Raw genomic sequence first — 27911 nt, 5'->3', positions numbered from 1 at the left:
GGTATATTCATCTAAAAAGGTAAGCAGCCTTTCTTTCCATCCTTCCTCCCAAGATGTGTGTGGCGGTGGCAGGTAAAATCTGTATGTTGCAGCTTCACCTATCATACTTCCTAAAGAAAAAAAAATCACTGAAATGGCGTGAAATCGGTTGGTTTTGTTCCAGAAAAATAATTCCACATGTATGTGCAGGAAATACTCAAAGGTAGCTTGTACAGCTCCTATTAACTTAAGATTATGTATGTTTGTGTGTGCGTTTTAATGAGTGCAAGTTCTGATATATTTATTTCTACTGTACAAGGGAAAAGTACTAATCCAAAAGAAACACTGATATCTTATTTGTCTTTGGAAGGTTTGGTCCAAAGATGGAATTAATTCAACAATAATTTGAACATGCGGGTTTGCACAGAAAAGGATGCTTAATGAAGATGATGTTTATTGCACTTCTATCCAGCAGTATGTACTTAGGGTTCATATAAGCAAGACACTAGACAAAAAATTCTAGAAATAACTAAACTGGAGTTTGGACTTTATATCTCATCTCCCAAAAATGGGTCATGAGCTGAATCAGGCTCAGACTTCAAACCCACTTGGTCCTCCAGACTTTCTAATTCTTTACGTACTTCCTGAATGACACTGCTCTCTTCATAATCAGAAAGAATATCTCTGGGTATCAAACTCAGAAATGGCATCTCATCCATGATTAAGGGATCTTCTTTTTCATTATTTCTGGTTTCATTGGAGGACAGTTCACACACAGATGTAGTACCGTGGCTGTTGAAAAAAGAAAGATATCTGGTCATACAGTACAATTTTTCATGTTCTTTTTGTCCTTAATAATCCTTAATAAGATTTTTCTTTTTCTCCACACATGAAAGCATGCTAGGTGCATAAGTTCATCTTTGTTGGATCTGACAATTTTATAATCTGATTCTTACATGCTTGACAGCTGGAGAGTTAAAATGAGATTTCTATATAGAGTTAGATTTCTACATACAGTTGGAGCCAAATTGTTAATAGCAGAACATGTTTGATACTGGGACACAAGATGAGAGTGGACCTCAGCACAATCTGTCCCCTCTGCCACAAGCAATCCTGACTAGTCCTTTCTGTTAGTCATAATACCAAGTTAAGATTCTGTAGCTTGAAAGATATGCAAAAAAGTTAGTGTTTGTCATTGAACTGCAAAGTTGAGAAAACCGCGTATTATGTACTTGTTTTTAAATAGGATAATGCAGTAGCTGTATTTGCTGTTTTTGAAAAGTGTCTCCAGTTACCTGCAAACAAACATCCCACATGTAGTGTAGGAACTTAAAAGGGAACAAGAATGATTTATACTTGTTGGCAGGGGAATAGAACACTATACATCTCATAGAATCACAGAATATCCCAAGTTGGAAGGGACCCATACGGATCATCTAGTCCAACTCCTGGCACCGCACAGGTCTGCCCAAAATTTAGACCATGTGACTAAGTGCACAGTCCAATTGCTTCTTAAATTCAGACAGGCTTGGTGCAGTGACTACACCCCTGGGGAGCCTGTTCCAGTGTGCGACCACCCTCTCGGTGAAGAACCTCTTCCTGATGTCCAGCCTAAACTTCCCCCGCCTCAGCTTAACACCATTCCCGCGGGTCCTATCACTGGTGTTTACAGTGAATAGGTCACCTGCCTCTCCACTCCCCCTCATGAGGAAGTTGTAGACTGCGATGAGGTCCCCCCTCAGCCTCCTCTTCTCCAGGCTGAACAGGCCCAGTGCCCTCAGCTGCTCCTCGTATGTCTTCCCCTCTAGGCCCTTCACCATCTTCGTCGCCCTCCTCTGGACACTCTCCAGCAGTTTAATGTCCTTCTTGTACTGTGGTGCCCAGAACTGCACACAGTACTCGAGGTGAGGCCAGACCAGCGCAGAGTAGAGCGGGACAATCACCTCCCTCAACCGACTAGCAATGCCGTGCTTGATGCATCCCAGGATACGGTTGGCCCTCCTGGCTGCCAGGGCGCACTGCTGGCTCATATTCAGCTTGCTGTCAACCACAACCCCCAGATCCCTCTCTGCTTCTTTGTACTGCATGGGACAATTCAGGGCCACGTGTCTCTGTTAAGAGCACAAGGTGACTACTGGTCATGCTAGGCACCCCTCAAACAGCTGCTTAAAGCTGCAGTTTCTTTCACTGGAAACCAAGAGTAAATGAACTAAAGATGTTCTTAAAGCTTATTTCATGTATGTTTCAAATTCTTGATTTTTTTTTTTGCTTTCTAGAAATTCTACGACTTTCATATCTGGGTAGACTATTCTTATTCTCTAGGATATAAATTGATATTTTCAGTGTGTTTATCAGTTACTAATAATCAGTCAAGGGTCACTTAAAGCAGAGACAGGCTGTTCCTTTTAATAAACACATTATCTGAATCTTCAAGTTCACCATGTAAATTCAAAGAAGCAGCATTATCTTGTCCATGTGAGTCATACCGATATGTATGGTACTTCTGTGTGTGATAACCCTAAACAGGTAATTCTTGTGGCTAGAAGTAGAAAGAATTGGGCACAGAAGGAGAGAAATTTTAATCTACGTATAATTTACATCTCTATCACAGCTTTGCTGTCTTATTAGAAGTTAAAGCAATGAAAATAGCAGTGGAGCAACAAACTTGGGGAGTTTATTACACAGGTACCACATAGGTATTCCAATAATGCTTTTAGTGCAAAACTGAAGTGATCTCACTTTTTCCTAATGGAACTGTTAATAATGCAAATAACTGTCCTTTTAAAGAACGATTAAAGCCATGATATATTAAATGTTTTAGCTTCTAGCAGAAAAATATGGAGTCAATCTGCTGAATATTCCATGAAACTCACAATATTGCTGAAAAGGTCTGTTACAGTATGAAGTGTTTTAAGTCTGAACAGCAAATCTAAGTAGGGAAACTGGCTTCTCAGGCTAGTTTGAAACTGAAGGAAAATATAAGCAAAGTTGTCTGTTTTTGCTATGATAGAAATTACCTGTAAAGCTAATCATTAGTACAGAAACATGCCTGTTCATACCTACTGCATGTTTCTGTTATGTAAGCAAGCAAAGCATTGAGCAGAAGCCCAATCTAACAGAAAATTGGTGGGCAAGAGCTGTACAATGGAGAATGAAATCAGAATGATGCTTCAAAACAGCTGTTACTACTACTTTGATTAAAAAGCAGTATCAGCCTGATACAAACTTCATTCACACTAGAAATAAGGCTTTGCCAAACTCAATTAGGCACATGTGTGTGGGACAAAGCAGTAAGTTTGAGAAAATTTCAAAGCTACTGATGAGAAAAGCCATCAAAACAGTGTGAAAGAATCTGCAAGTTTTGTATCTTAAAGAAACCTATACAAGCAGTTTACTTGCTCAGTTTTGATCTTTACCTGTGAGGTTGGCAGATCAAGCCACTTGCACATGGACATTGCTCAAGTACTCCATCAGGTTCCAGTTCCCAGGTGATCAGGTTGAGAAGTCTATTTGAAGGATCGTGGCAAGGTTCACCTTCTTCAGGTAATGGAGTGCACACAGGAAATAGCAGTTCTGCATGCCAGAGTAGATTAATTTTATGAGAAGTCATTAACTGTCTGCTAAACTGAGATGACCTACTATATATGTCTATATACAAGAAGTAAAAAGATGGGCTTGTTTTTTTAAGTCCCCTTACATATTAGGGAGCCATAACTTAATGTTCTCTCCACTAGGTGGGAGTAAGACACTTTAAGTTTATGCTGAATGAGTAAGATCCACTCCTGCCTCATCACAAAGAGAGTACTGTCAATACAGTGGTACCATACAACTCCTTCCGCTGGAGATTTCAAAGACTATTCTAAACCCAAGGCAACTACTGACATTGCAAAGGATTCACTGTAATGCATACTGTTTAAAATCTGAATGTAGAAATCTCTATTGCAGAACTATTTATTTTTTTTTCAGAGGTTTCAAATGCAATTGTTCAGACTAGAGTAGCCAGGTTACAAAACCTACAACTCAGCCATTTAATTTGTTTTAAGAATTCTATAGTAAGTAAAGCTGTCTGGCATTAGGGGCTTGGCATCCTTCTTTTCTGTACAGGGGTCATTTCAACCTGTATAAGGAATTATATAGAATAACACATGGTTTTGGGTTTCCTGATGCTAGTAACTTCATGTCTATCTTGAATTCAGGTCTTCCAGATGTTCCTTTCAAATCTCCCTTTTCTGGTCTTCATTCACCTCACTTTTTGTGGTATGGCACAATAAAATGGAGGGAGCTCTGAATTTTTCTGTAATGAGCGTCATCAATATATGCATACATACAAATTACATACACACTTCTAATGTGTATGATTCATTGGTTCCTAATTCCAAAACAGGTTCTATCTTGAATAGTGAATGTTCCATAGCTTACTACAGTTTTTAAATAAAAAAAAAATGTAGATTCAGTCCAGTCTGTATTAGGACAACTTTTTGCAATGTTTTAGTGATGGAGAAAGGCCTTCAGGTTAGGGCTAACTTCCACTCACACCTAACCTGAAAACCTGAAGCACTGCTGAAACAGGCAACTGTAAAGAAGAAAAATTCTTTGCTGTTAATTGACAGCTCTGATAAGTTTTAATAATGGTGTTCCATTAAGTTTAGTCAATCTTCTTACCTATTGTGTTGTTCCTTCCTGAGTTACATGTTTGTACTGAATTTCATTTCAAGCCAAGCAGTAACTTATACTCAAATTACTGTGAATGTCTTATAATAATCATGAAGACAGCTTGTTCAAATTCCATAGGAAATCAGAACTACAAAAGCCATTATTACCTTCACAATAGCCAAGCCTAGTACTACTGACACTAATGGATGTGTATTCCTGATTTACTCAACTTTGCAACGTGAGCAGAGGTTTGAAGACCTACATGGGAAAAGTAATAGGCGTTTATAGAAGTGGTCTTTGTCTCATTTCAGGATCAGAATTTACAGAGAAATCTCTAGCAAAGCTTAGCAAAACACAGATGTGTTAAGATGGTATCTCATGAAGGGGAAAATAAACCACAACTGCTCTCAACAAAACTTGCTGAAACCAGTCTAATTTAACTTGGAAGGTCTGCTCTGTAATGCTCTGAATTAACAAGGAAAAGCTGAACAGACCCACTTGCCTTTAGATTTGGTGTTTGAAATGAGCTTTTTCCTTCATTATCCTGAAGTACCCTTCCAGCCTGAACCACTAGCAAGCTGATTGTGGGACAGGCACCCCAACTATTGGTGAAGGTACGAAGTCATCTGCTGCTCATAGCAAGAGCCAGAAAAAAAGCAATATAGAAAAGTACCTTTGTGGAGTGGAAAGAGGGTTAGACTTGTATCCTGTTACTACTAAATTATGGTGAACTAGAGTAAAAGCTGTGAAGAACTAGTGGGTAGAAAACAGTAACAAGCTGGACTCTGACCAGGCAGGATTTAGGATTGATGTCAGGTCTGGTATCTTGTTCTCTCCTTCCTTTCCCTTGTAAATCAAGTTTCATGTTCCCATGTGGACTGACAGCATAATCTGGAACATCGTTCCACTTGTCTGTCCAGTCAGTAATGCATAGTGCACAGTACCCTTAGAAGTCTCATATAAAACTCTCAAGTATGAAGACTATCTGTAGTCTGACTTTGATGGTCTACTAATTTAATACATTTTAAATTCTATTTTTACTATGCTGAATGAAAATTTAACAGAGACCTCTGCTTCTTTTAAACGATACTTTTAAGACATCATATTTTTGTACTACTCGTTCTGTTCCTCTCTCTACTGTGCAGTGTGCTTTTCTTTTGTTGTTGTGCACTCCTATCAGGCTGTTTCTCACTCCTAATTCTATTAAAGCTTTTATAATGAAGTTAACACAGTGCATGCCCCAGGCTAAGGCATAATGACCTACTGATTCCATAGAGGTCTATCTGCTTCACCTGAGCGAAAGAGCGAAATATGAACACTCCTGTATTATAAAATGAATAGGATAAAAAGCAAAACTACTGTACCTTTCTGAAAAGCACAGCACATTCCTGGGTTGCAGTCTTGTTGGGTCTCACAAATGGTGCCATTCTCTCCTTTTGAAGTGGCTTTCTTGCACTCACCCCAAATGCACAGCTGGTCTCCACAGCATTCAACATCCCGTGAGCAATGCTTGCGAATGGAAAAAGCATGTGACAACTGTCGCTCTAGCACTAATTGCCTGTACCAATATACAGCTAAACGTGGATTTATACCTTGCTCCTGAAGACAGCTGCATGAATGTGGTTTAAATAATGTAACATTTCCATTGTTTAAACAGAATTGCTTAGGTTCTCAACTTCCAGCACACACCAAAGTATTTACTGGACAGGAACATCTACAGTAGAATAATGGCACCCCTTCTATACTATTATTACAATCTTACAAAATCTGAATAGTTTTTTAGCATTTATATGAAAATTGGTCAGCAGCCAGACATCCTGCAGTGTAATGTGTACTTCAGGCCAAACTTTTGCAATCAAGGAGAGAAAATTAATAAATGAAACATTATCAATGGAAACCATTTCTGATTTTTCCAATGTTAAATGCAGGCCGTACTTTACAATTTGTTAAGAAGGATTGCTTTCAAAGAGCAAAGCAAAAAACATCTTAACATCCAGTTTTCAGTTGTAATAAGAACCAGATTTCATTTGTAATCAAGAGAAAAAAATCTCTGAAAAAAAAATCAGAAAATCGGAAGTGCAAATCTCTACCTGAGGATAACTTTGTATGACAACTGTCCCTGTGTTTCAGCTATACGCACACCTAATAAATCAACCCAGCAAAAGCACTGTGACATTTTGTTTTTTTAGGTAGTTTGATTGTCATCTTGAAGATTCCTAGTAGGTCATCATTTTAACAGCTTTTTTCTGTCTGCGTAAAGCCCTGTCTGGGAAGCCATACAAAATCAATTTCTTTTCCAGTGGATCCCACAGGAGGTACTTAACACAGGGTAAAAAGTAGGACTACAATGCTAATTATAAAGACAAATATCTTATGATTGTGAGGGGTCTAGGTCAGGGAGTTGATCCAGCCACCTTTACTTTCACACTTCACAGTCAGTTCACTTCACTGAACTCACTGTGCAACAGGAATGTAGCCAGGACCAAATTTTTACTTTTTTCTACAAATGCTCTATTGAACACTGCATAGAGAAGTAGGGCTTTTGGTTTCAGTTACATCCCAATTGATTTTTAATGACTCCATGTTAACAAGAAAAATGATCACTTTTAACACTTTCTAAAGTATGAGTGAGCTTTCCTAATGACAGAAGATTGATAATTCAGGACTTCCATTTAAGCACGTATTCAATCCACTAAAGTCAAAACAGCTCCCTGAAATTATCAAGTATTTAAATCATTTAAACCATTTACATAATTTACATCATTTCAGGAAAAGATTTTAATTGTATTGATTACAGGATTTTACAGCAATGTCAACTTAATGGCCTGTAAATGCTTTGAAGAACAACTGGTTCACAAGAGGCCATCAGCAGAATGTAGGTGAAAAGGGACAGGTTGATATAGGCTGTTTTCAGCTGATTGCTCTTAAATTGTTTTTTTTACCACAGAAGAAGCCTGAGCTTCTCAGGCACCTGTCACCTACACAAGATAACCGAAGCATAGCTATTGCCAAAAACACTTCTGTTATCTCAAGAGACAGGGATTTACTGCTTCCTAAGGTTCACATATTCAAATAATGTAACCTTAGTTGTGATAACAGGGGAAAAAAATAAAATGCTACGCATCTACTAATACACAAAGCTGTGCATCTTCTTAAGTAATTATTTTAATTTATTGACATTAACAACAAGAATTTACATAGTAAGTTTTTAAAGACTGCATAAAATCACATATCACTTCAGGACTTACTTTATGTTGGGTTTTACAGAGCTGACACTTGTATTCAAAAGTGGAGAACTGGCAATATTTCCCTGTTTCACAGTCTTCATCAATGATACACTCCTAAAAAAAAAAAAAAGTGTAGTTTGCCACTATGATGGAAATCCATACCTCTCCTTGAAACACCAGAAAGAAGGTCTTGATTGATTTTATTTCTTATTTGGGACTCGAGGGAAAAAAAAAGCTCTGTTTTTTCACACAACCACAGTTCTGTAATAGAACAACGTGGCTGCAAACCATTAGGTGGCTTCACATCTTGTGTAAATATTAATACCAATGACTTCCAGAAAATGAATTCTCTTTGTTCTGCTCTCTTGAGGAAAAACGAGCAACAAAAACAACCTGAAGACATTTGCATAAAAGCTATTTTACTTGTATTAAGAGTTCAATCAAAATTTACTTATTTACTGGTTTTTAGAATGGGACAAGACTGGGAAAGAGTCTACGTTACAGCAGCTGCAGCAGCCAAGAGTATCTGTGCTCTGTGGGAGATCATTCTGCAACAGCTTTCTTGATCCCAGGCCAGGCAGCTTTATGCTGTCCTCCTTCCTCCTCCCCAGCAACATCAGTGCTGACCTCCAAAACTCAGCAGCTTGGCCAGCTTTCCCAGGCAAGCAATGACAGCCCAAAGGGAGATGAATCCCTAATGCATCAGCCTTTGCTACTCAGCTAAGGTGTTTCAACAGGCTTCAGGCTGTTTGGGCATGCTTTTCAAACCTGGAAGCGTTTCATCGCCTTAGCAAAACTGTTTCTGTGAGAGGGACACCTGAGTTCCCATCTGAATCACAGATTCCGACTGAAGTTTCTTTGCCCAGAGGTCCCACCAGCACCAAGGTAGAGAGTGCTTGCTTTTTGTTTGTGCTGCACAGGGCTAACATACAAATACTGACCAGAAATTCTTCGCCAGGGATTTTTATTTGGGAGGTGACCGTAATTAAAGCACAAAACAACTCTGCAGGCTGTTTAGGTATGTCAGTGAGGAAGAATCTGCAGTACAGAGAGTAAGTGTATAGTTTGTGTATCCCTGAAGTTTCTGGTTCACAGGGAGGGCATCTTTTTTTCTTCACATCTAGTGATTACCTCTCAAAAATCAAGTGATCAATCCTATTCTAAAAATGTCTTCTCCAGGTAACTATCAAGCCAACAGAAGAATAAATCTTAGCACTATTCCTGTCTAAGTCACTTTTATTTCATCACTGGTTTGTACCATCACAAGGCTGATGCTATCTTTGTGTTATTACTCAGTACAAAATACGGAATTAAAAATCTCTGAATTCTCTGAAGAAATAACTTGACTGCTCCTTGGTAGATACTAATCTCACTTCTTGGTGCAGCCTAACTGTCATTTATGCAACCTTTATTGAAAGTTTTTACTAAGCTTTTATTTTTACTTTTTTTTAGATCATTTTCCCCAAACTGACTTTCTCCACGCCATCCCAGCTGGGTTTTGTTTCTGTATGATCAGCTGGGCTGAAAATTAACTCATCAAGAAGTTTAAGTGAAGCTTTTAAATTACTATAATCACTGAAGGACAAAGCAGCTATACTGTCTTCAGATTTCCATATTTAACATTATAAAAGCTTCTTGCATGGTATGAGACAAGGCTGCTCTGCATGAAGAACAGTTCTTTGTTTAAGTTACCCATTTTGGCCATCTGAGATGTTTTCAAAGAGTTTGATTATCCAGGACATGGAACAGAAGCCAAAGCCTGATTCTTTTCAAGTCAGTGAAGTTACATGCGGGTTATATGTTTATAATTAAGCAGTCCTTTCAGCTGTTTTAAGAGATGATTATCGGTGGGTCTAGGCTGTTATATATTATCATAATGCTTTTGCAGCTTCATTATCCCATATATGTTCTTCTTGTTTGCTTTTGTGCTGCTACATAATCAGGTGGGTCAAAATCCTAGTGTTCTACAGTATCTTTGAGTTTTTGTGGTTCCAAGTAGTTAGCCACTTCTCCTCCTTAGCTGCCATGCTCTTTCTGGCCAATTTTCTACCCACAGCTTTGTCAGCTTCTTTTATGAATCCCCCTGTATAAACCATATTCAGAATAAACTATACTGTTTCATTCCTCTTCCATCCACTTTCAGGCAAACAGCCAAGTCTCAATGTAGTAAGTTTTTCCAGTTGTCCCTTTCCACAGAGGAGAAATCTTGCCATAATAATTTTTAAGCTCATGCAATAACCCTCTCTCTAGCTCTAAAACCACCTAACATCTAAGTTGCAATTCTCCAGTCACCGCTTTCTCTTGTACTAATGAGTCCCCTGCCTTTCCCCTCTTATTGAATTGTGTCCCACCAGTTCAGACCCCAAGTATTATGAGGTTTTCAGCTGGGGAAAAAAAAATCCTTTTACAGTTCTCTTTCCTGGCATGGAATAAGCTTCTTTTCATATGCTTTCTTAAAGCTGTGAAATTTTATGCCATGCTCCAAACCAGCTTCTTTCATTCAGCTTTTATAATCCACAGTCAATGCAAAACCCAATAATTCTTATACATGCAGATGTGTGACCATTTTTCTTTTTGTTGTTCTTTTTTTTTCTTTCTTAACAGACCTTTTCTAATCAGGCTACCCTGAGACACAACAGTTGCAAAACAAGGAACAAAACTAAGCATCTTCATCAGCTGCAATGGATTCTGAACAATCCATGTTCTTTGTGGGATCCTGTAAACTACGTTATTTTTCAGAATGCTTTGCTTTTGCAGGGTCAACAGCGTGTAAACTGGGGAGAGGCAGTGCTGGCTTCTGACATGCAGCAGAGCATAATTTAACCTGGCAGCTAAGAAATACACTGTTTGAGAAGTGCTAAAGAATAATACAGAGCGAAAGCAGGACTGCCTGTTTATTAATAAGTATACTAGGACCCACACACAATAGAAGGCATGATGGAGATGAGTGTAGTACCTGTAAGCACATACTTAGCATCCTGTAGAATTTTATTATAATATTGTACCCTACAGTGACTATCCTGCAACACCTGAAAGTAATTTGAAATTTGTTCCAAAACCTTCAAGGGAAAAAAAAATAAAAAAACAGAGGCAAGAACAAAATACTGAAATTTGTGGAAAAGGTTCTTTGTATTTTGAGTTAGACTATTAAAACAACTACCGCTGAAAGAAACTTCAGTTTTCTTGTCTTTGGCACATTATGCCAAAGCTGTAATTGCTTTCTTAAGGAATGATTAGGCTCCTTATGTGAGATTAAAAAAATGACTGACGGTACTGATGGTTAAGCATGCTTGTAACACAACTACCAGAAATCCAAAACAGATGCCTGTGTGAGACAGCTTAAGAGTGTTCAAGTCAGACATGGTGTAAGCATTAACAGGTTTTGACAAGGGTACTTTCCTTCTGTTTGAATGTTTACATGTGCATGGAAAGGCACAGAACTAAAAAGTTTTCTTTCAGTGTGATACAACGATCTTTACGCTTCACCAATAACAAGCCTTTGACCTAGAAGGCACTATGGGCTATTCTGGCAGACTGTCCTTGACTGGTGAGTGTAGCCAACTACGGTGTGGACCCCGTTATCCTCTGCTCATGTAACACTCTAAGGATAAAGAGGGAGAAGCAAAGAACATCCAATTTGAAATTACAAAGGCAGAACTACGCAGACAGAGTTAATCTACTTTCTTGAAGAAACCTTTCATTTGCAGCGTTCATCTGGTTTCTGTACCTCGCTATGGTAATAACCTTAACATTCCCTTTTGCTGGTGATATATTATGTATTGAAATCATGTTCATTTCACTTTCCTCTTTTTTTCCCCCTTTGCTCCTAATTAACTGCATATATTTAACACCCTAAGTGTAGTCAAGAAAATATGCTCAAGACTATTCTTATATTGTGTGACTTTCAAAATGGAACCACTGATTTTAAATACAGTGGTGATGTTTAGCTGGTCTATTCCCTTTTTCATCCTCCCTCCCATATTTTCAAAGATAATTTTAAACCAAATTCTCTCTTCACTCCTCTCGTATCTTCAAATTATATTTGTCTGGGACAGGCAAATGACTGCCTGGCATGGGCTCTCCTTTCCTTCCAGGCTCTTTATACCTTAGCTTAGAACCCAAGAAAGCAGAGAAAGGAGCAAAGGTATCATTCCTAACCTTCTATGGCTTTCAGGTTCACAAGCCATAAAGTAACGAGACAAAATTCACTGACATCAGAGAGGTAATGAAGTTTTGCCCGGAGATACACAACAAAGGAAGCAATGCTAAAAAGATGGTGCAGCAATTAGAAAATGACTCCAACAGATGACAAAAGCTGCTGAGTAGGAAGCAAAAAAGCAAAAAACCTGTTCTATATCCTACGTGTATTACACATATTAGGAAAATGACCGAAGTACACAGAATGGAATACCATCTTATGGAAACTACTACCAGTCTGAATTGCAGTAGTGTTCCAGCTCTTACTCTCTTAGTTGTCTAGACAGGGCACATAATGCATTCATTTTTAATGAGATTTAAATATCTCAAAACCTCTGTAATACTTTCCAGCAGAGCAAATGTCTTATTGCTGTCCTGCCAAGTACATAGCGCTCATAAAAATAAGGACTAGTGTTATAAAAAAAGACACAGTAAAAAGATCAAACGTGAGTTGCGAACTATGGTACTAGTCACATCCCAGTACTATGTGGGAAATATGCATATACATGTATGGGGCTACATATTGCTGGAGCTGTCTGCAGCAGCAGAACTCTCCTCTCATCCCACACACTTGCCCTAGAGGAGGCAGGACAGGTTATAGCATGTTTGTCCAGCTTTTCTCCTGTTTGTCAGGTGTGCCATAGGCAGGGCAGGACGGTAGAAATTCCAGCAAAATCTTCCTTCAGGCCTTCCTGCAACTCAGTGTCATGCTATATACTCACTCGACTTTTTTAAATACATAGGGACACTAAAATCTATACTTAGGGAAGGAATATTTTGAAGAATAGTTAGAAGTTGAAGAATTAGACAGTTTGGGACCCAAAACCAATAGCCCTATGTTCCATGTTTAATTGCTCCATATTAAGAAAAGCTTTTTTTTGCATAGTTTGAGATTATCAAATGAGGTGAAAATATGACTTTATGTATCTAAACAAAATTTTCCTAATGATTTTGTATAAATTGTCCTAATAGAAAAATGCATCTACCTGAAGATCTATTAATTGAAGAACAATTTTTCCACTTTTGATTAACTAAAAGGTGTGTCTAAAACCCTGCGGTCTAGAAAATCTTGGTTTCTAGTCTAAATGTCTTGAGATACAGTAACAGTTACAGAAACACTGTACAACTGTGCCACAAAGTTCTAAAGTGCCGTTATTTCTAAATAGTCAGTAACCAAACAAAGTACAGCCCTCATGAAATGGCGTGCCCTGAGGCTGAGTTTCAATGCAGGCCTCTTTTCTCTCTACAGTTGGCAGCTACAAAGTTTCCATGATTCACTACCAAACTATGTACATTTTGAAAATTTATAAAAACAAAACACTCCAGAATAGCTGTACACAGCAAGGATGTGAAACATCTGTGCAAAAAGAAAAGCAGTACAAAACAGGATTTATGTACTTAATAGCTCCTTGCTGATGCCAATCTGTACCCAATCCATTACAGAACTTACTTAAAACCCTGAATCTTAGGTGCTTTGTTCTTACGTGATACACTTCGTAGCTTACAGTCTCAACAGACTTACTGTGTTTCAGACGTCAGCCAAAGATAATACTCGAACAGAAATACATGGTAAGAATTCATCTACAATGGATTTTGCCTATAGCAGAGTTGACTGTGTGGATGACTGCTGTTACTCTAGAGAAAAGGGAATAATTTATTTTCTATGAGCTATAGATGAAAGAAAGGGTTTAAATTACATCATCAGAGATCTTATAGTTGGTGTAGGAAAACATTGGAATAAACTGTCACCAGCACTGGTGGATTTTGAGAACAGATGAGATGAATGTCTGCCTAACGATGGAGTTCCCTTGCTGATGGCTCTGAAATATCTTGGACTCAGACCACGAAGGTCTTCCTTTGACTGATACTATGATGTGAGCTATCTACATGCTGTGAGATGCTTCTTCCTTTCCCTGGGAGAAGTGGCCTTTCTAAGGGAACAATTTTCAGGGATTCCTCATGTGATGTAAATTCACAGAACAGGCTCTGAGTCAGCTCCAGACAGAATTATAAGTGAACAAATCTGAAACTCCCATCCCATATATCTTTTCACCAATTATGATATATTAGAGTATGTTACCTACTGAACAGAAGTTATGGACTTGTTATAAAGAGTTCGGACAGGCAGAAAAGATGGAGGGGGGTTCTCTCTTTAACTGCAGTAGTAAACCACCATGACTGGATAGCTCACATTCACTGGTACGGTATTCCTCAGCACTAATTATCAAAGTAGCTTAGTCCCTCATTAGGCCAGACAGACACTCTCTCTACAAAAGATACCAAAATGCTAGTTTTGAATTAGACAGGAGAAAGGAAAGAATGAGACTTATTCAGCTGACATATAAATGCATTTATCAAGGGAATACATTTGAAGACACCACTCTACAGAGCTTTTTTTCCTCACATTTGCCAAATTTTTGATGAAATGAAACTAAACAGAAACAGAGATCAATTCACCACCTTCCTCCAACTGTCACGGTTTACCTCAGTAAATCATAGTACAAAACATCATCAAGCTGGACTAGCAGCATCTTGCACATCTTTCTGACCATAAACAACTGTACAGAAGATCAAGCAATCACAGATCATGTTCATTTGTTCTCCTCCTACTCACATTTGTGTAAAACAAATTTAATTCTAATGATTTTAATTAATCTTCCCCTCCTACAGTTCAGGGAAAGATTAGAAAAAACTTAGGCTTATTGCATATGGAACTGTGTGTTACTGGGCCCACCTCCCAGCCACCTTACATATGTATAATACAGATGTAAACCGGCTGCATGTTTGGCCCATTTATCTCTATTTTTTATATCTCAATCATTCTAAGATCATAACAGATGTAAAGGAAAATAAAAAATAAAAAAACATTTATGCTTTACATTTATTTCCTAAAATCTTTGCTACATGTTGGTACCCTACAAGATAAAGTTTACTGGTTTATTAGATAATGTGGTTTCAGCTCAAAATCAAATAAGCATCTGCTGGAGCCAGCACATTAAAACTATGTAAAGCAAAACCACTGGAAAAAAAAATCTCTTTTGCTTTAAATCTGTTCCTATAATGTGATTCGTTTTGCTACATGTGTCTGGCCAAAGGAAATACTGCTGATGAACTCTGACTGCTGTCTAAAGACAGTCCATACCATGATCGCTCAAGAGCTGTCAGCAGCTCACAGAATTGTCACCAGCCCACACGAAAGATTTATTCTCCTGACTCTCTCTGCTACCTCGTAGAGATGTAAAAATATTTAATTTCTCTTAGTCTAAATAGGTAGATCGAGTAGAGCTTGAAAGTAAAAACGTTCCTGATGATTTGTTTTTATATTTACCTATAACTTAGACATGACCTGTAAGAAACATTTTGACAGCCTAAACTCAACATATGAGGTATAAGAAGGCTGTACTGAAACCAAAGAAGTAAACAGTTGCTCTTTTTACTCTCACTACTCCCTTACTGTGGCTTTTTTGCAGAAGAGTTCTTTCAACCCATATGCAAACAAGGAAGAAGTAGATGACTAAACATGATGTATACCTCCCCACAGATGGAAGGTTTTAGACAAGTCAGATTTCCACCACTAACAAGATTGCTGTAAGTTGTAGAAGTAGTGTATGACTGTCAGATGGACAATGAGTAATGCAGATGGGCATTGATTCTTCTAGAGAAAGCTTGTTTTGTAGCTTTCTAGGGGTAAACTTCCTGATTTGCTGTTGTGTTTTTACTAACACAATCACCTAGAACACTGAACCAATTCTAGGCATTGTGATTGTGTTACAGTAATAGTTTATTTTTGGTAAGGAGAAATTTATTCCAAGAAAATCTTTCTCCCTTCGTTATTTAGCTACTCAAAGGGTAAGAGTTCAGATAGAAAAAAAATGGTGAAGCAGTTCTTCAGCAAATATGATTTTGCACAAAAATATTCTTGTTTGTTTGTTTTTTGGAGTTGAACTGGAAAAACGAAATACTACATTGTAACACAAGGCTCTGGCAAAGTTTTAAACATCCCCAAACACAGGCATTGACCTGAATTACTAATGAAGAATGTTACTTTCAGAATATTAATTAGCACAACACAATTTTCTTTGCCAAACTTGACAGAAGAAAACTTACACTAAGCTAGCACAACAGCGAAATGTGAAAGAAATCCTAGCTACTACTTTTTTACTAGCAAAGTAAATTCACTGAAATTATCCAAATTACTTCAGACTCTCACTGACACAAATGGGAACAGGATTTGATGTCTTTAATTAGGAATAACCCATTTGCTGTTGCATAAATTCTTGGCCTGTAAATCTGAGCCACTATTTAAGCCCAAAAAATGTGATAAAGATGTGTTCTGACCTTTGGTTGTCATGTTTTCAGCTCAAACACCTGCCTGGTTTGTCCCATCTCTCAGCAAAAGGCACCTTGCTTCTCTTCACTCTGACAAGGTCTAGCAGCTGTTTACACCTGCTTGTTTGTTCAGGGTCACCAAGCATGATATCTGAGTCCATGGAAACTGAGGTCTCACTTTTCTCTGCATCATGGCCATTGCAGCCCTATAGTATTACAAAACCATCTTGTTTGCACACACTATCCATTCATGTGTGGATTCTCTGCACAGACCCGTAACTTTCTACACAGTGTTGTCTCTGAGAAAACAAGCCAGATCAGAATGGACTCACGTCAGTAAACAAAGATGTGGACACAGCCTCTGACACACACCTCAGCTGGCTATTACAGAGCTTTCCCACCCTTCTTCCTTGGAGAAGTTTCTTCATGCAGGAGCAGAGGCGACACACAAGGGTTTCAAACTCCTTAATGACACATCTTTCCATCCACGGATGCTAAGTTTCAGATTTTTTGGCAATAGTCCTGCAAATATCACATGACCAGTAAAACTTCTGGTCTTAGGGACACGCTGTTACTCACAGTAAGGCCATTCTATCACCCGTGAGCAAATTAAACCTCTTCATAGCTTTTGCATCAGTAAGAAGCATCTGGTGCTTACAGTGTTATATATGAACACTGATGGTTACATCCACACTCCATCACACCTTTCAAAACAAGAAGACTATGTCCCTTGCTCTACAAACAAGATACATATCCTAAGTACTCCAGAAATATATATGAATAAGAGCAATTCAAAATACTAATTGCACATTTTTTCTCATCTTAGGCTTTATCTTCTCTCCCTTTGTACCCACCTCCACATCCTTTCCCACTCTAACCGAAGCTACTTGCCCCCATGAGCTACGTGCACCTTCCCTTCAGCTTCATCCACTACATTGTCAGGACTGAAACTGAAAAGAAGAAAAAAAGGGGGTTCAGCCAAATGTTCAGAATGTCTGAACCTTGTTGTTCAGTAGTTCTGCTGCAGGAATTTAGGTGGTTTGGGACTGGATGGGAACCTTGCCTACAAAAGGTGTTCTGTTTTAAAATGCAAGCTATGACTTGCAAGCGCTTGAGACGTACTACTTAAAAATCAGCAATTAGCAAAAGAGAGTGCAATAACATGCAGATATTCTGCTTACAAAGGGCTTGTGAAACTCGAGTTCTCTCTTTTAAATGACTGCCACATGTGTAATGCCACATGCATTTTTTGCAAAAAGCTTCAGCTTACATTATAACTAATAGTAAACTAATGTATTCAAGTTACTGTTTAGTATATAAACTTGAAAAACTGACAGGGTTCATTCATTAATTCTCCCTCAAAGTATTAGCTAGGAAGTGAAAATTGCCTTTATCTGCTCCTACACTAAGAACTACCTAAAGGGTGGAGTGATTTCAAAAGAACTGCACTAGTCAAGATTTGTGTAACAAGTGATGCCAACAGAGCAGACTGGGCAGTTAACAGAAAAGAATACTAAAAGTGCTAATGAATTGAATGATTAAGTATACAAAAACTACCAGTTTTAGATATTATGGGACTTTTGGCTACAGACAGACCAGGATTTCAATCCAGTAATGCACTTAGTGTGTCTATTGATAGTTTAAGGTTGTCAACTGCAAGTCACCAGACACTAGAAGTTCTGTAAAAAATGAAACAAAAAAATGGGACCCAAATGTAAACCTGGGATGCCCAAAACAAGTATCTTCCCTGAGATACTAACATACCAAAGGGAGCAGACATCAGCACTAAGATCCTGGATGTTCAAATTTTTGCCATCAGCTGCTCTCCTGCAGTGCTGCTGATGGACAAATTGCAATTTTCACTCCACAAATGCTTCTTTCTCAATTTTCAAAGTTCATTTTCACTTCAGCACTGGTAGGAACTCCTCTCCTTGGAGCAGTACAGATCTCAAAGAGTGCAACTCTTGCATATGGCTGAGAACATGCTTAGAGAAATCATATACGCTGCTCAAATAGGAATCAAGCAGTAACTTTAGCAGTTCTGGATAATCACAGAGAACTGCAAGTTTGGTTAAGATGTGCTACAGCTTGGCCTTTTATAGCAGATTTTTCTCTAGAAAACCTTGTCTTACAAGTTGAAGAGGGAAATAGAACCCCAGAAGTTAATGTTTAATTACTTTCTATTTCTTTTTACTATCTTACTACCAGAGTAAAGATAAGTCTCTTACTTAAAGGCTTAAAAATGTTGTAAGGCCATTAAAATAGGGTTGCTATCTATTCTATCTCTACAAATAAACCTGTATGACTCTGGAGCTTTTGTTCTCCAGTCACTTTCTTAAAGTTACACATCAGGGTCAAACTCACATTTAATCTGTAAAAAAAACAGACAGTCATTTCCAGAACAGGTCGAGTCAGCTTGCAAAAGCAGTTCCACAGTGGTACAGTACTCCCTGTCCAGAGCTGCAGGGATCCAGACAGCACTCTCTAACCTGGCCTGGTATCACAGGTTCTCTTTCCTAAGCACCGGAGTATTCAAAATTACTAATCAGCTGCTGTATTTGCAGAAGGCTGGTGCTAAATACACATGTGTATACAGGCACACACCCACCTGTTCACAGAGAGAGCAAGCACCTTGCACAATACCACACTGGAGGCACCTCTCTACTCTCCCACAAAGAAACACGACCTGTACCTTCTAACTAATGAGAAGGTACAGCTGTGCTCTGAAGAGCTTCTATCAACAATGTCAGGCAAAAGAAAGCAATGTTTTTAATAGAGCCAAAGCTAATTGAGAAATGCATGATACTCCTCCAGTTCCCCAGTACACCTTCCCGAAACTTTAGCATCTTCAAAACACAGTTGCAAGGAAGAGAACTGAGAGCAACCAGATGTACTTCTATTAGAGTTTACTTGCTATAAAAGTTGCTATTTTTATTTATCAGATGAATACAGACAAGAAAAAAATCTTAGGTACAGTGGCTTTGAGTTAGAACTTACATAAAATACTACTCCAAATGCAACTAAGAAAAGCAACTAATCTTTTTGCAGTAAATCTTACCAGTATCAATTTTGTCTCCTTGCATTTTCATTGTTCATGCTTCCTTTTCATTGACTAGGCTAGTGTACCACAATTGAAATAGAACTAGTCAACAAACCAGAAAACATTTTGACTTTCACATGGTAATAAAAAGCACTGTTACTTTATGTTCTGTACTCTACACCAAGCTTTCTACTGGAGCTACTCCGTTAACTTGCATGCTAGGCTCTGTTCCCAGGAAAGTAAATTATAGAATATTTGAACCTTAAATCTTAAAAGCAAGTGGATGTAAAACCCTACACAGGCATAAAAACATGCACATCCAGCTACCTATTGCTTGCATTTGGCCTCCTTGGTGATACAAGACTGATGGATCAAAGCCTGACATCTATGCTGGTAACTTGTCAGTCCTCACTGACATCCGAGAAAATGAATGTTAGTCTGGGAATGTAAATGGCGCCTCCAAATAATGCAGCACCTCTTGAGAATGAGGTCTCAGTGCCAGAAATGGCAAGCGGTCTAGTTCCTCTTCTGGAGCTTAAAATACCGATAGCCTTCTGGCTATCAAAATACTATCAACTGAGCCACTCAGTAACAAAGAATATAGTCTAAAGAGAATACTTTTGTGATGCAAAGCCAAAAAGCAATAATGTCTGAGAGAGGAATATGCATGTGTACGGGATTATGTCTAATTTTTCTGTAATATATATATACATGTACATAGTGTACAGATACACTATTTATATGTATTATAGATATGTATATTTCTACCTGTTGTGGGAGGACATGGGATAGCAGAGGCACTGTGATTTAAAAAGTAGGCACAATTTCTTTTCCATGAAACTGCTTTTCCAGTGCTGAATTTGATTCTGGTTACAATGCGAATTTATTACTGCAAGACAGATGGATTCAAAGCCCAAAAGTATCACTGAAAAAAACTTTCAATGATTTCAGCAGCTTCTAACTCAGCTCAGAGAATAATGAGAAATGAGGGTTGTGGGGTTGCGATTATTATTAATTACTACTGTAATAAATTATATAGACTGTACATTTTAGAGTAGATTGTTTGCTGAGGTGTTTGATGAATTCTCATATTTACCACCCAATTATATACCTAAAGAGCAGGAGCTGTGCAAATCCTTAACTTTTACAAGCCAAGCCTATAAACTGAACCTATAAGGCAGGTTTGGCTTTTAGCATTCAGTTTCCCTACAAGCATAAAAGCTGAGTTTGTGTGATAGTGTGTGCTTATTTCTTTTATTTGGCTGAGTGAAAATAAACAGAAGTGTTGTTCTAAAGAGGCACCAACCTGAAGGATACCTGAATAGCATTAGAACAGCAGGCCAGTTCCCAGTGGCTGGCTCCTCACAGCCTCTGCTACCAGCATCTCAGAACAAAGTGTCACTATCTGCCCCTTTTCAAATGATCATCAACACTTACAGCTACAACTATACAAACCACTTGTTGTGTTACACTACACAGCAGGATGAATCACTGATGGGTATCAAGGATGTGTATTACAGAACAGCATATACTAGCTGTATTTAGAGGCCCACAGAGATAATCTCCAAAAAGATTTCAAAAGGTTTTCCTTTCAAACTGCCCACAGAATACAAGAGCTATACATGTATTACTTTGCTGCTAACATTTAAAATAAGCAGCCAGGAAGTAGAATAACTCTTCCACCTTCCAGTGGTCTGGAAAACCTGCTGCCTGGAAAGTGACTGAGGCATCCTACAATGTCACTTAACACCTCACATATGAAAATTAACATATGTAATAATGACGTAAGGAGACGGTGCAAAGTTCTTGGCAACGCCTTTAACTCATTTTCCCAATATTTTTGTCTTAAGTTGACAGATCTGAGCAATGGTACTTTTTAATTTGAACTTTTTTTTTCTTCCACTTGGTAGATCTCTCCTTGGAAGCATGTTTTTCCAGCTGTAATCCAAATTTTCCAATTCTCAATCTCATGCAATTACTCCTAGAATAGTTCTGCAGCCTAGCAGTACCCTAAGTATATTCTTCCTTAATGTTTAAAGTTTTCAAGCATTTTTAGATTTGATTCTGTTAGGTATTTCTTAGATACATTAATATATGTAGATCTGCCTGGTCCCCTTAAACAAGAATCAAACATGTCTGTTGGTTTCTTTTCCCATTTAGTGTTTTCTCTAACTTGGCAACCTTTAAATTAAGTGTTTGTACCAGGGGCATGCTCAAAGGTCAAAAGAGTGAGAGACAAATAAACGTTAACAAATGTTTTGTTTCAGTAGCTGCTGCAGAAAGGATGTTGAAGAAAGCTCCCCAGAATCTAAATGTTAGATGAAGTTAATGCAATCATTAGTTCAATGAGGTCTTCCACCATGAAGTATGAGAAAAAAATTATTCAGCTAGTTGTATTTAGCTGGAAGACTAATCACTATATTGGTTCTGGACACAGCACTACCTTATTAAGTGGGGCAACTTTCCCATAAGGATAACATAGATAATATCATTCACTAGGTGTACGAAGCTTATAAGGAACTTTGTATGATCATTGGAGAAAGCTAACTTATAAATATTTTTATAGCTGTGAAGAACAAACAGATACAACAAGCAAGCCAAATACATTAAGAAACAACACTAGTGTTGTGTCCCAGTGCTAAGAAAGTTGAAAGGTTTGCTTCTGTACACTGGTTTTGAAGATGATGACCATAATTGTTTGAAAAAAAAGAAAATATATTTAAGTTGCCTTCATTACACATATTTCATTATTAAAAAGCATCTTGGAATATGTTAGCACTTTCTATAAAACCAAACTGTACCTTAGAATATTTGCAATTTATTTTGTACCTTGACTTACCATTAAATCTATAACCTTTGTCAAACAGTTAAAAAGAAAGCACAAGCAACTTAATTTTGCTACTTGCTATTCCCAACTTTAATAGCAGTATAAAAACATGAGCTGAAAGAGGGAAACCTTAGTCACTGGATGACAGCAGAGAAGATGCTCACATTTCAGGATTTACACCTAATAAAATAGGAACTACCACCATATTTTTTTCTTTTTCTAATGTCTTATAAAATAGTTGGAGAACTTCCAAGAGAGAACTGGAAGGAAGTTAGACTAAAATAAGCCAGGACATGTTAAACTAAACTACATCATAAACTATTAGTTAGACAAAGCCAGCTACCAGAGGAAACACTGGCAAGTCCTGTCCTAGTAAAAGCATGAAAGTATCTGAAGAAAACCTAACAGTTGTTCTAACTTAGTACATGCTGACCATCGCCCTCAACGGCAGAGGCTTTGCAAGACTTAACATCTGGTTGTTGCTGCAGCAGTATATCTGAGATTTGCTATAATTGCTGGACAGTTTAGTTTTCTAATCTAGTCTGCCTTTTGACTTCGGAGTGAAAGGAAAATGATAAACCAAACTAAAAAGTGCAATGATCTATTATGAATTGGAGTGGTGTAGAGAGAGCGTGGGGGGGTGGGTGCCCAGGATCAGTTTCAGGTGGAATATAAAACAGCCACCAGGCAAAAGCTGATTTTCTAGTTATTGCCTACAAACGCCAATTAGAATTTTCATGATGAATGTATAAGCTTAAGTGCTCATATCTAGGAATTCAGATGCTCATAAGATTGAAGAAAATACACATATAAATGTACTGTCTTCTGTAGTAATAAATCTCAGTAAAAAACAGATGACTAAAACCAGATGACTATCCAAACATTCCCTTACATCTGCAGCACAAGGAAGGTTAATGGAGATAAGTATTCCTTTCAGTCATAAGCAAAAAAAATCCAAACAAATAAACAAACAAAAAAACCCTTCACTTGCATCAACAGCAAAAGGGAACTTAGAAAACACAGGGGTACAGATTCCTGCAGTAGGTCATAAAAACAACTTGATCCATGGAAGATGCAGAATCAGTCTGGCAGAAATACTAAACCAATGTGATCAGTATAAGAAAAGATCATTTAAATACTCAGAATCCACTAGCCAAAAGGCTATGCTGCCACAAGGCATTCAGTGACAGACATAGGAGGAGCTAGTAGATGGTATTTACACTACACTCTGCTTTTCATTGTGGTTCTTTACCAAGCAAAAGATCTGTCAGGAAAAATTCTGTACATGTAGAATCATTTTCTCATGAATTCTGTGGGTAATGACATTATTTTCATAGAAAAATATGATATCATCTGATACATCCACTTTTACCACCTGTCTTTCTCAGAAACATCCTGAGCCTGCATTCAGGACAGGAACTTCTAATGAGACTACTGTCGTTTAGCAAATGTACCTGTATTTGCAAGACTTGAGTAAAGAATATTCTTAATCTTTTAAACTTTTTTGAATCTGTGAACAATCGTGTTTCCAGAGGTAAAGGGAGTTGTCCTCCATTCTCCCCCTCCCCAAAGTGACATTTTACAACCAGTTCTCACCACCAGCCAAGGCTGAAAAGCAAATAGAGCCATATATTGTTCCACTGACTCCTCAAAACAGACAAATAGGGATTATTTTCTAGAGTTAAAAGTCTATAAAACAATTTTGCTATGAAAACCAAAAGCACAGACAGGGCATCCATGGAGCACTGTTATAGTGAGGGTTTATTCACAGTCATTGGAAAGGGCTGTATAACTATCTTTGCTATTTGAGTACAATACTTACGTTTGATGGACAAATTCAATATTCAGATCAAGCACCTCAGTTAACTGCAACATTGAAACTCCCCTACAAATTTGTAATATAGTTTTCCTAAGTTAAACTAATTAAAAACAAACAAAAACTACAACAACAACAAAAACAAAAACATTATGACTGCTTACATGAATAGTTTTATGTTTTAAAACATTCAGAAATTTGGCTATGCCAATCCACGAACTATATCGCTTTCTTCAGACAGGTGAATTTAAAGTATTTGTTTAACTTTCAAGAGGAAAAAATGTGTTCACTTACATGATTTCTTTTGTTTTCTTCATCTTTTATAGATGTAATAACTGTCTCAGAATAAATTGTTGATCCAGTTTTGTTATCTGTAACCTGATATGGCAAAAGAACAATAAATCAAACTACATTTTTAAATTATGTCCCTTTGTTACTCTCAGTCGTATTCAGCTGTAATTCCTATACTGCTATTTCCCATCTTCCTGGCACTCAGGCAAAATCCTTATTTGGAGGAAAAAAGTAGATGACAAGGCTAACTCCTTAACTATTTGAAACATCACTGTAATGAAGCTAACAGAGTGAGAAATGATCATTCTTTCATTACCTATGCAATTGCCATACCTGTGTTCTACATTTAGTATGCATTTCTTTTCAAAGTAATTATTTTACATTAAACTTTTATGTTATATGCTCCTAAACCTATCAGGCAAGCAAATAAGATACAATAAAATCCAGAAGTAATTATCATCAGGAAAGTTTATGCTTCAAATTCTCATGCTTCTCTGCAAAACATGCAAAATCGTTTTTACTTTTGAAGAAAAGGTCATGTGAGAATGAACAGGTTGGTATGTACGTTTTCTCATACCTTATCAATTTCTTGATGAGTCTGAACAGTTTTATTACCAATTCTGGTTTCTGTGTTGGACTCGTTATGGTAGGTGGGAGGCAAGTTTTCAAAGTTTACTTCTGATAGTTTTTTTGCTCCTTCCTCTTCAGCTTCCATCTGCCAAATTTAAATAAACCAACTGAAAATTAGCAAGCTGAAATGATTACACCAAAGAGAACAAGCAACATATCTTTTCCAGCCCTCAGTAATGCCCTGTTTAATTGTATGATGCTGTTAATATAGATCCCTCTGTATGGGAGCACTCACTCAGCTGTTTCACACAGCAACCACAGCAGCTCTTTTAATGGACTATAGAAACACTGGAGATCTAAGCCCTTGAGCTCTGAACAATTTAAATAATGAGCTGAAGTCAGTCTCTGTGACGAAAAAGTGTGCTGAGACGAGTGACAATTTGCTATCTATACAGGCCAACACTGGTTAAGAGTCTGGCTTTCTATTTTTTCCAGAAAAACACTAACCGCTTCAGACACACTTTCCCGCCTGACAAAGGGGAGAAAATATTCTGGCAGGAGAGAGTCACAGGCAAAGCCCCTTGAAGGCAGCAGAAGTCCTATAGGTCAGGGTGCACACATCCAGAATTTAATTCTCTATTTATTTCAATTCCCATTTCTTTGTTTGCCAGATGAAGACTTGGCGCAGAAGAGGTGATAAGAGTGTTCTCTGAATCAGAAAACAGAGCAAGCACAGCAAAAGGGCATAAGCCTTGTAAACAATACAAACTTAGAGCAAGTTGTTTCATGTCTGTTACTTGCAATCACTGTGACAGAGCTAGGAGGCCACAAGTTCAGCCAGGGTGAACAAAAGAATTTTTCCCAAGACAAAAATCTCTCTTTTTGGGGGATCTACTTTAACTGACAGTTGCAAACCTTTTTAAGAGCAAAGCATTTATCTGCTCCCATGCAGCTCAGAGAATCCATCTGTTGTACTGTATACAGACCATTCCTCAATCCCGAATAAACATTTTTAATAGAAGCAGTAAAATAGGCAGACATTTTAACTACATCCTTATTTACAACTAAGCATATAATTTGTATTGTAAAGCATGCTTTTTTAATGCTTTGTCTCAATGTGTTTACAGCCTAAATGAAATGGAAGACAAGCAGAATTCAGCAACCATCTGGATAACAGTAAAAGTTCAGAAATGATCTAATTACTGTAAACAAAGGTCTGTATCCCTCGTGGCCTGTGAGTAAAAGGGTTTTTGGACTACATAACTTAATTTTAAGTGAAAGAGAGAACTTGGAAGGAAGATTTTGAACATGACAGGGAAAAAGCCCAGAAGTGGGAGGAATGCAGAAATATGTGCTTTGACTGGTATGTGAGACAATGGCTTGGGGTCGTAGATTCAGTTCCTGGCTTTGAAACAGGTCCTGTGTGATTCTGGGCAAGTAACTTCAGATCAAGACACGGAATTACGTGAAAAATAAGCTGCTTCTCCACATACATCTTCAGGATTGTCTTACACCTTTGAATCCTTATCTGCGATCACCTCTGGCGTTTTAGGTGCTGCTGCGCAACATTAAAGTAAGGCTTCCCTTCACTCCTCCCCTTGCCACGTCCTTTTTTGCTCCTGCTTTAGGATCCAGGCAGATGTCTGCCCGCACGTTTGCCTCACGACCAGCCCTCACACAGCGAAGCCGGCTTTCCAGCGCCCCCCCTGGCGCGCAGCACGGCACAGCGCGGGGCAGCGGCGGCAGGGAGACTCGGCGGCCCGGAGGCTCGGCCGGGGGCGGCGCGGGGGAGCCGGGCGGTCGGCACGGCAAGCCCGGAGGCGGGAGCGAGCAGCGCCGGCGGCAGCAGGGCAGCGCTTCCGCTGCAGCCGGCCACCGTCGCCTCCCGCAGCTGGGGCCGCCCGCCACCTTTCCTCGCCCCTCAGGCGCGGCGGCGGTAACGGCTCTGACGAGGGCGGGTGAGATGTTAGCGCCGCGCGCCGCTGTCCACAGGTGCGGCCCGGCCCCGGGGTAGAAGGGGCGGGAAGGGGAGGGCACCCCACCCCACCTAGCCGCCCCCTCACCTCCTGCACGGCGTTGCGCAGCTTGTGCTGCGTGTCCTCCATCAGCGCCTCCACCTCCCGCAGCATCTCGCCCAGGCTGGCGGCCCGCCGCCGCCCGCCGTCCCCCGTCGCGGCGCAGCACGGAGCTGCCAGCGCGGCCGCCAGCAGCAGCAGCAGCAGCCGCCGCCGCGGACCCGGCTCCGCGGCCCGTGCCGGTCCGCGCCGCATCCCGGTGGCACCGTTCCCGCCGCTCCCCGTGCCGGTTGCGGGCTGGTAGCGCGGAGGGGGAGCGGGGCGGGGCGAGGCGGCAGCAGGCGGCTCCGCAGTGCAGCGCCAGCCCCGCAGCCCCCCGCAGTCCCTCGCTGGCCCGGCCCCCGCGGCCCCCCGCGGCTTCGCAGGCCTGGGCGTGAGGAGAGCGAGGCGGGGGCACAACGCCCCAGCGCGGCGGGAAGGGACGGGCCGGCGGGAAGGGGAGGGGTGCTGAGGGAAAAAGGCGGCGGGGGTCACCCTTCGGGCCCGAGGGCTTCCCTCTCTTGATTTTTCAGGCACGTTTAATGCGAGGAGGATGGTGGGAGCTGCCCCACAATATCTCCGTTATGTATTTTGCTTTCTAGTCTTCAGCGAGGCTCATCAGTAGATGTGGTCGACTCTGAGGACCAGCTAGTTCTCTGAGAGTTGATACCTCCAGCATCTGGCTGGCCAGCGCCCTACTCTCTCTGATGACTTCCTTCCAAATCTTTTTCCCCAAAATTTCAGACAACATCATCATTTTTTTATCTGTGTGCATCTTCCCCAGCCTCCACGTTACTCTTCCTGTCCATGCTGCACCTCAAGAATTTCGTAGATGGTTTCAGCTGTAGTTGGCCGGCTGCTCTGATGCAACAATGTTGTGCCAAGAGAAAACTCATTTTATTTTGGAGCCTGGATGAGAGGTAATAGT

At 39.4% G+C, this 27911-nt stretch overlaps 3 protein-coding genes across 3 annotated transcripts in view; 2 read left to right on the top strand and 1 right to left on the bottom strand.

The window, feature by feature from the left end:
- Nucleotides 1-400: 400 nt before the first annotated feature.
- On the bottom strand, nucleotides 401-27544 carry DKK3 (dickkopf WNT signaling pathway inhibitor 3). The gene is made up of 7 exons (XM_080593319.1): nucleotides 26993-27544; nucleotides 24937-25074; nucleotides 24363-24446; nucleotides 7881-7973; nucleotides 5997-6141; nucleotides 3396-3552; nucleotides 401-771 (listed from the first exon to the last, which is right to left on the bottom strand). The coding sequence occupies exons 1-7, from the start codon at nucleotides 27197-27199 to the stop codon at nucleotides 528-530; spliced, it is 1068 nt and encodes a 355-aa protein (XP_080449445.1). The 5' UTR covers nucleotides 27200-27544; the 3' UTR covers nucleotides 401-527.
- Nucleotides 25083-27903, top strand: LOC308195590 (uncharacterized protein). Its single transcript, XM_080593336.1, has 2 exons — nucleotides 25083-26921; nucleotides 27768-27903. The coding sequence occupies exons 1-2, from the start codon at nucleotides 26569-26571 to the stop codon at nucleotides 27829-27831; spliced, it is 417 nt and encodes a 138-aa protein (XP_080449462.1). The 5' UTR covers nucleotides 25083-26568; the 3' UTR covers nucleotides 27832-27903.
- Nucleotides 27769-27911, top strand: part of MICAL2 (microtubule associated monooxygenase, calponin and LIM domain containing 2) — a 162840-nt gene continuing 162697 nt past the window's right edge. Inside the window, exon 1 of the mRNA XM_080593239.1 lies at nucleotides 27769-27903. The gene's annotated coding sequence lies outside the window, so the exon portion shown is untranslated. The remainder of the gene's footprint in view (nucleotides 27904-27911) is intronic.

The sequence above is a fragment of the Anser brachyrhynchus genome (genome assembly GCF_964034855.1).
Source record: "Anser brachyrhynchus genome assembly, chromosome: 5".
NCBI lineage: Eukaryota > Metazoa > Chordata > Aves > Anseriformes > Anatidae > Anser > Anser brachyrhynchus.
Note: the sequence above shows the minus strand (reverse complement) of the source record. Positions and strands in the feature narration are given on the sequence as shown.

What these genes read in the sequence shown, in the direction of transcription:
- DKK3 (XM_080593319.1), bottom strand. Translation starts at nt 27,199, where the DNA reads ATGCGGCGCGGACCGGCACGGGCCGCGGAGCCGGGTCCGCGGCGGCGG. An exon ending in TGCGCAACGCCGTGCAGGAG is followed by an intron (nt 25,075 to 26,992) that starts GTGAGGGGGCGG and finishes TAAATTTGGCAG; the next exon opens with ATGGAAGCTGAAGAGGAAGG. An exon ending in AAGAAAACAAAAGAAATCAT is followed by an intron (nt 7,974 to 24,362) that starts GTAAGTGAACAC and finishes TTTTTTTTTTAG; the next exon opens with GAGTGTATCATTGATGAAGA.
- LOC308195590 (XM_080593336.1), top strand. Translation starts at nt 26,569, where the DNA reads ATGTCTGCCCGCACGTTTGCCTCACGACCAGCCCTCACACAGCGAAGC. An exon ending in CCGCGCGCCGCTGTCCACAG is followed by an intron (nt 26,922 to 27,767) that starts GTGCGGCCCGGC and finishes CATCTTCCCCAG; the next exon opens with CCTCCACGTTACTCTTCCTG.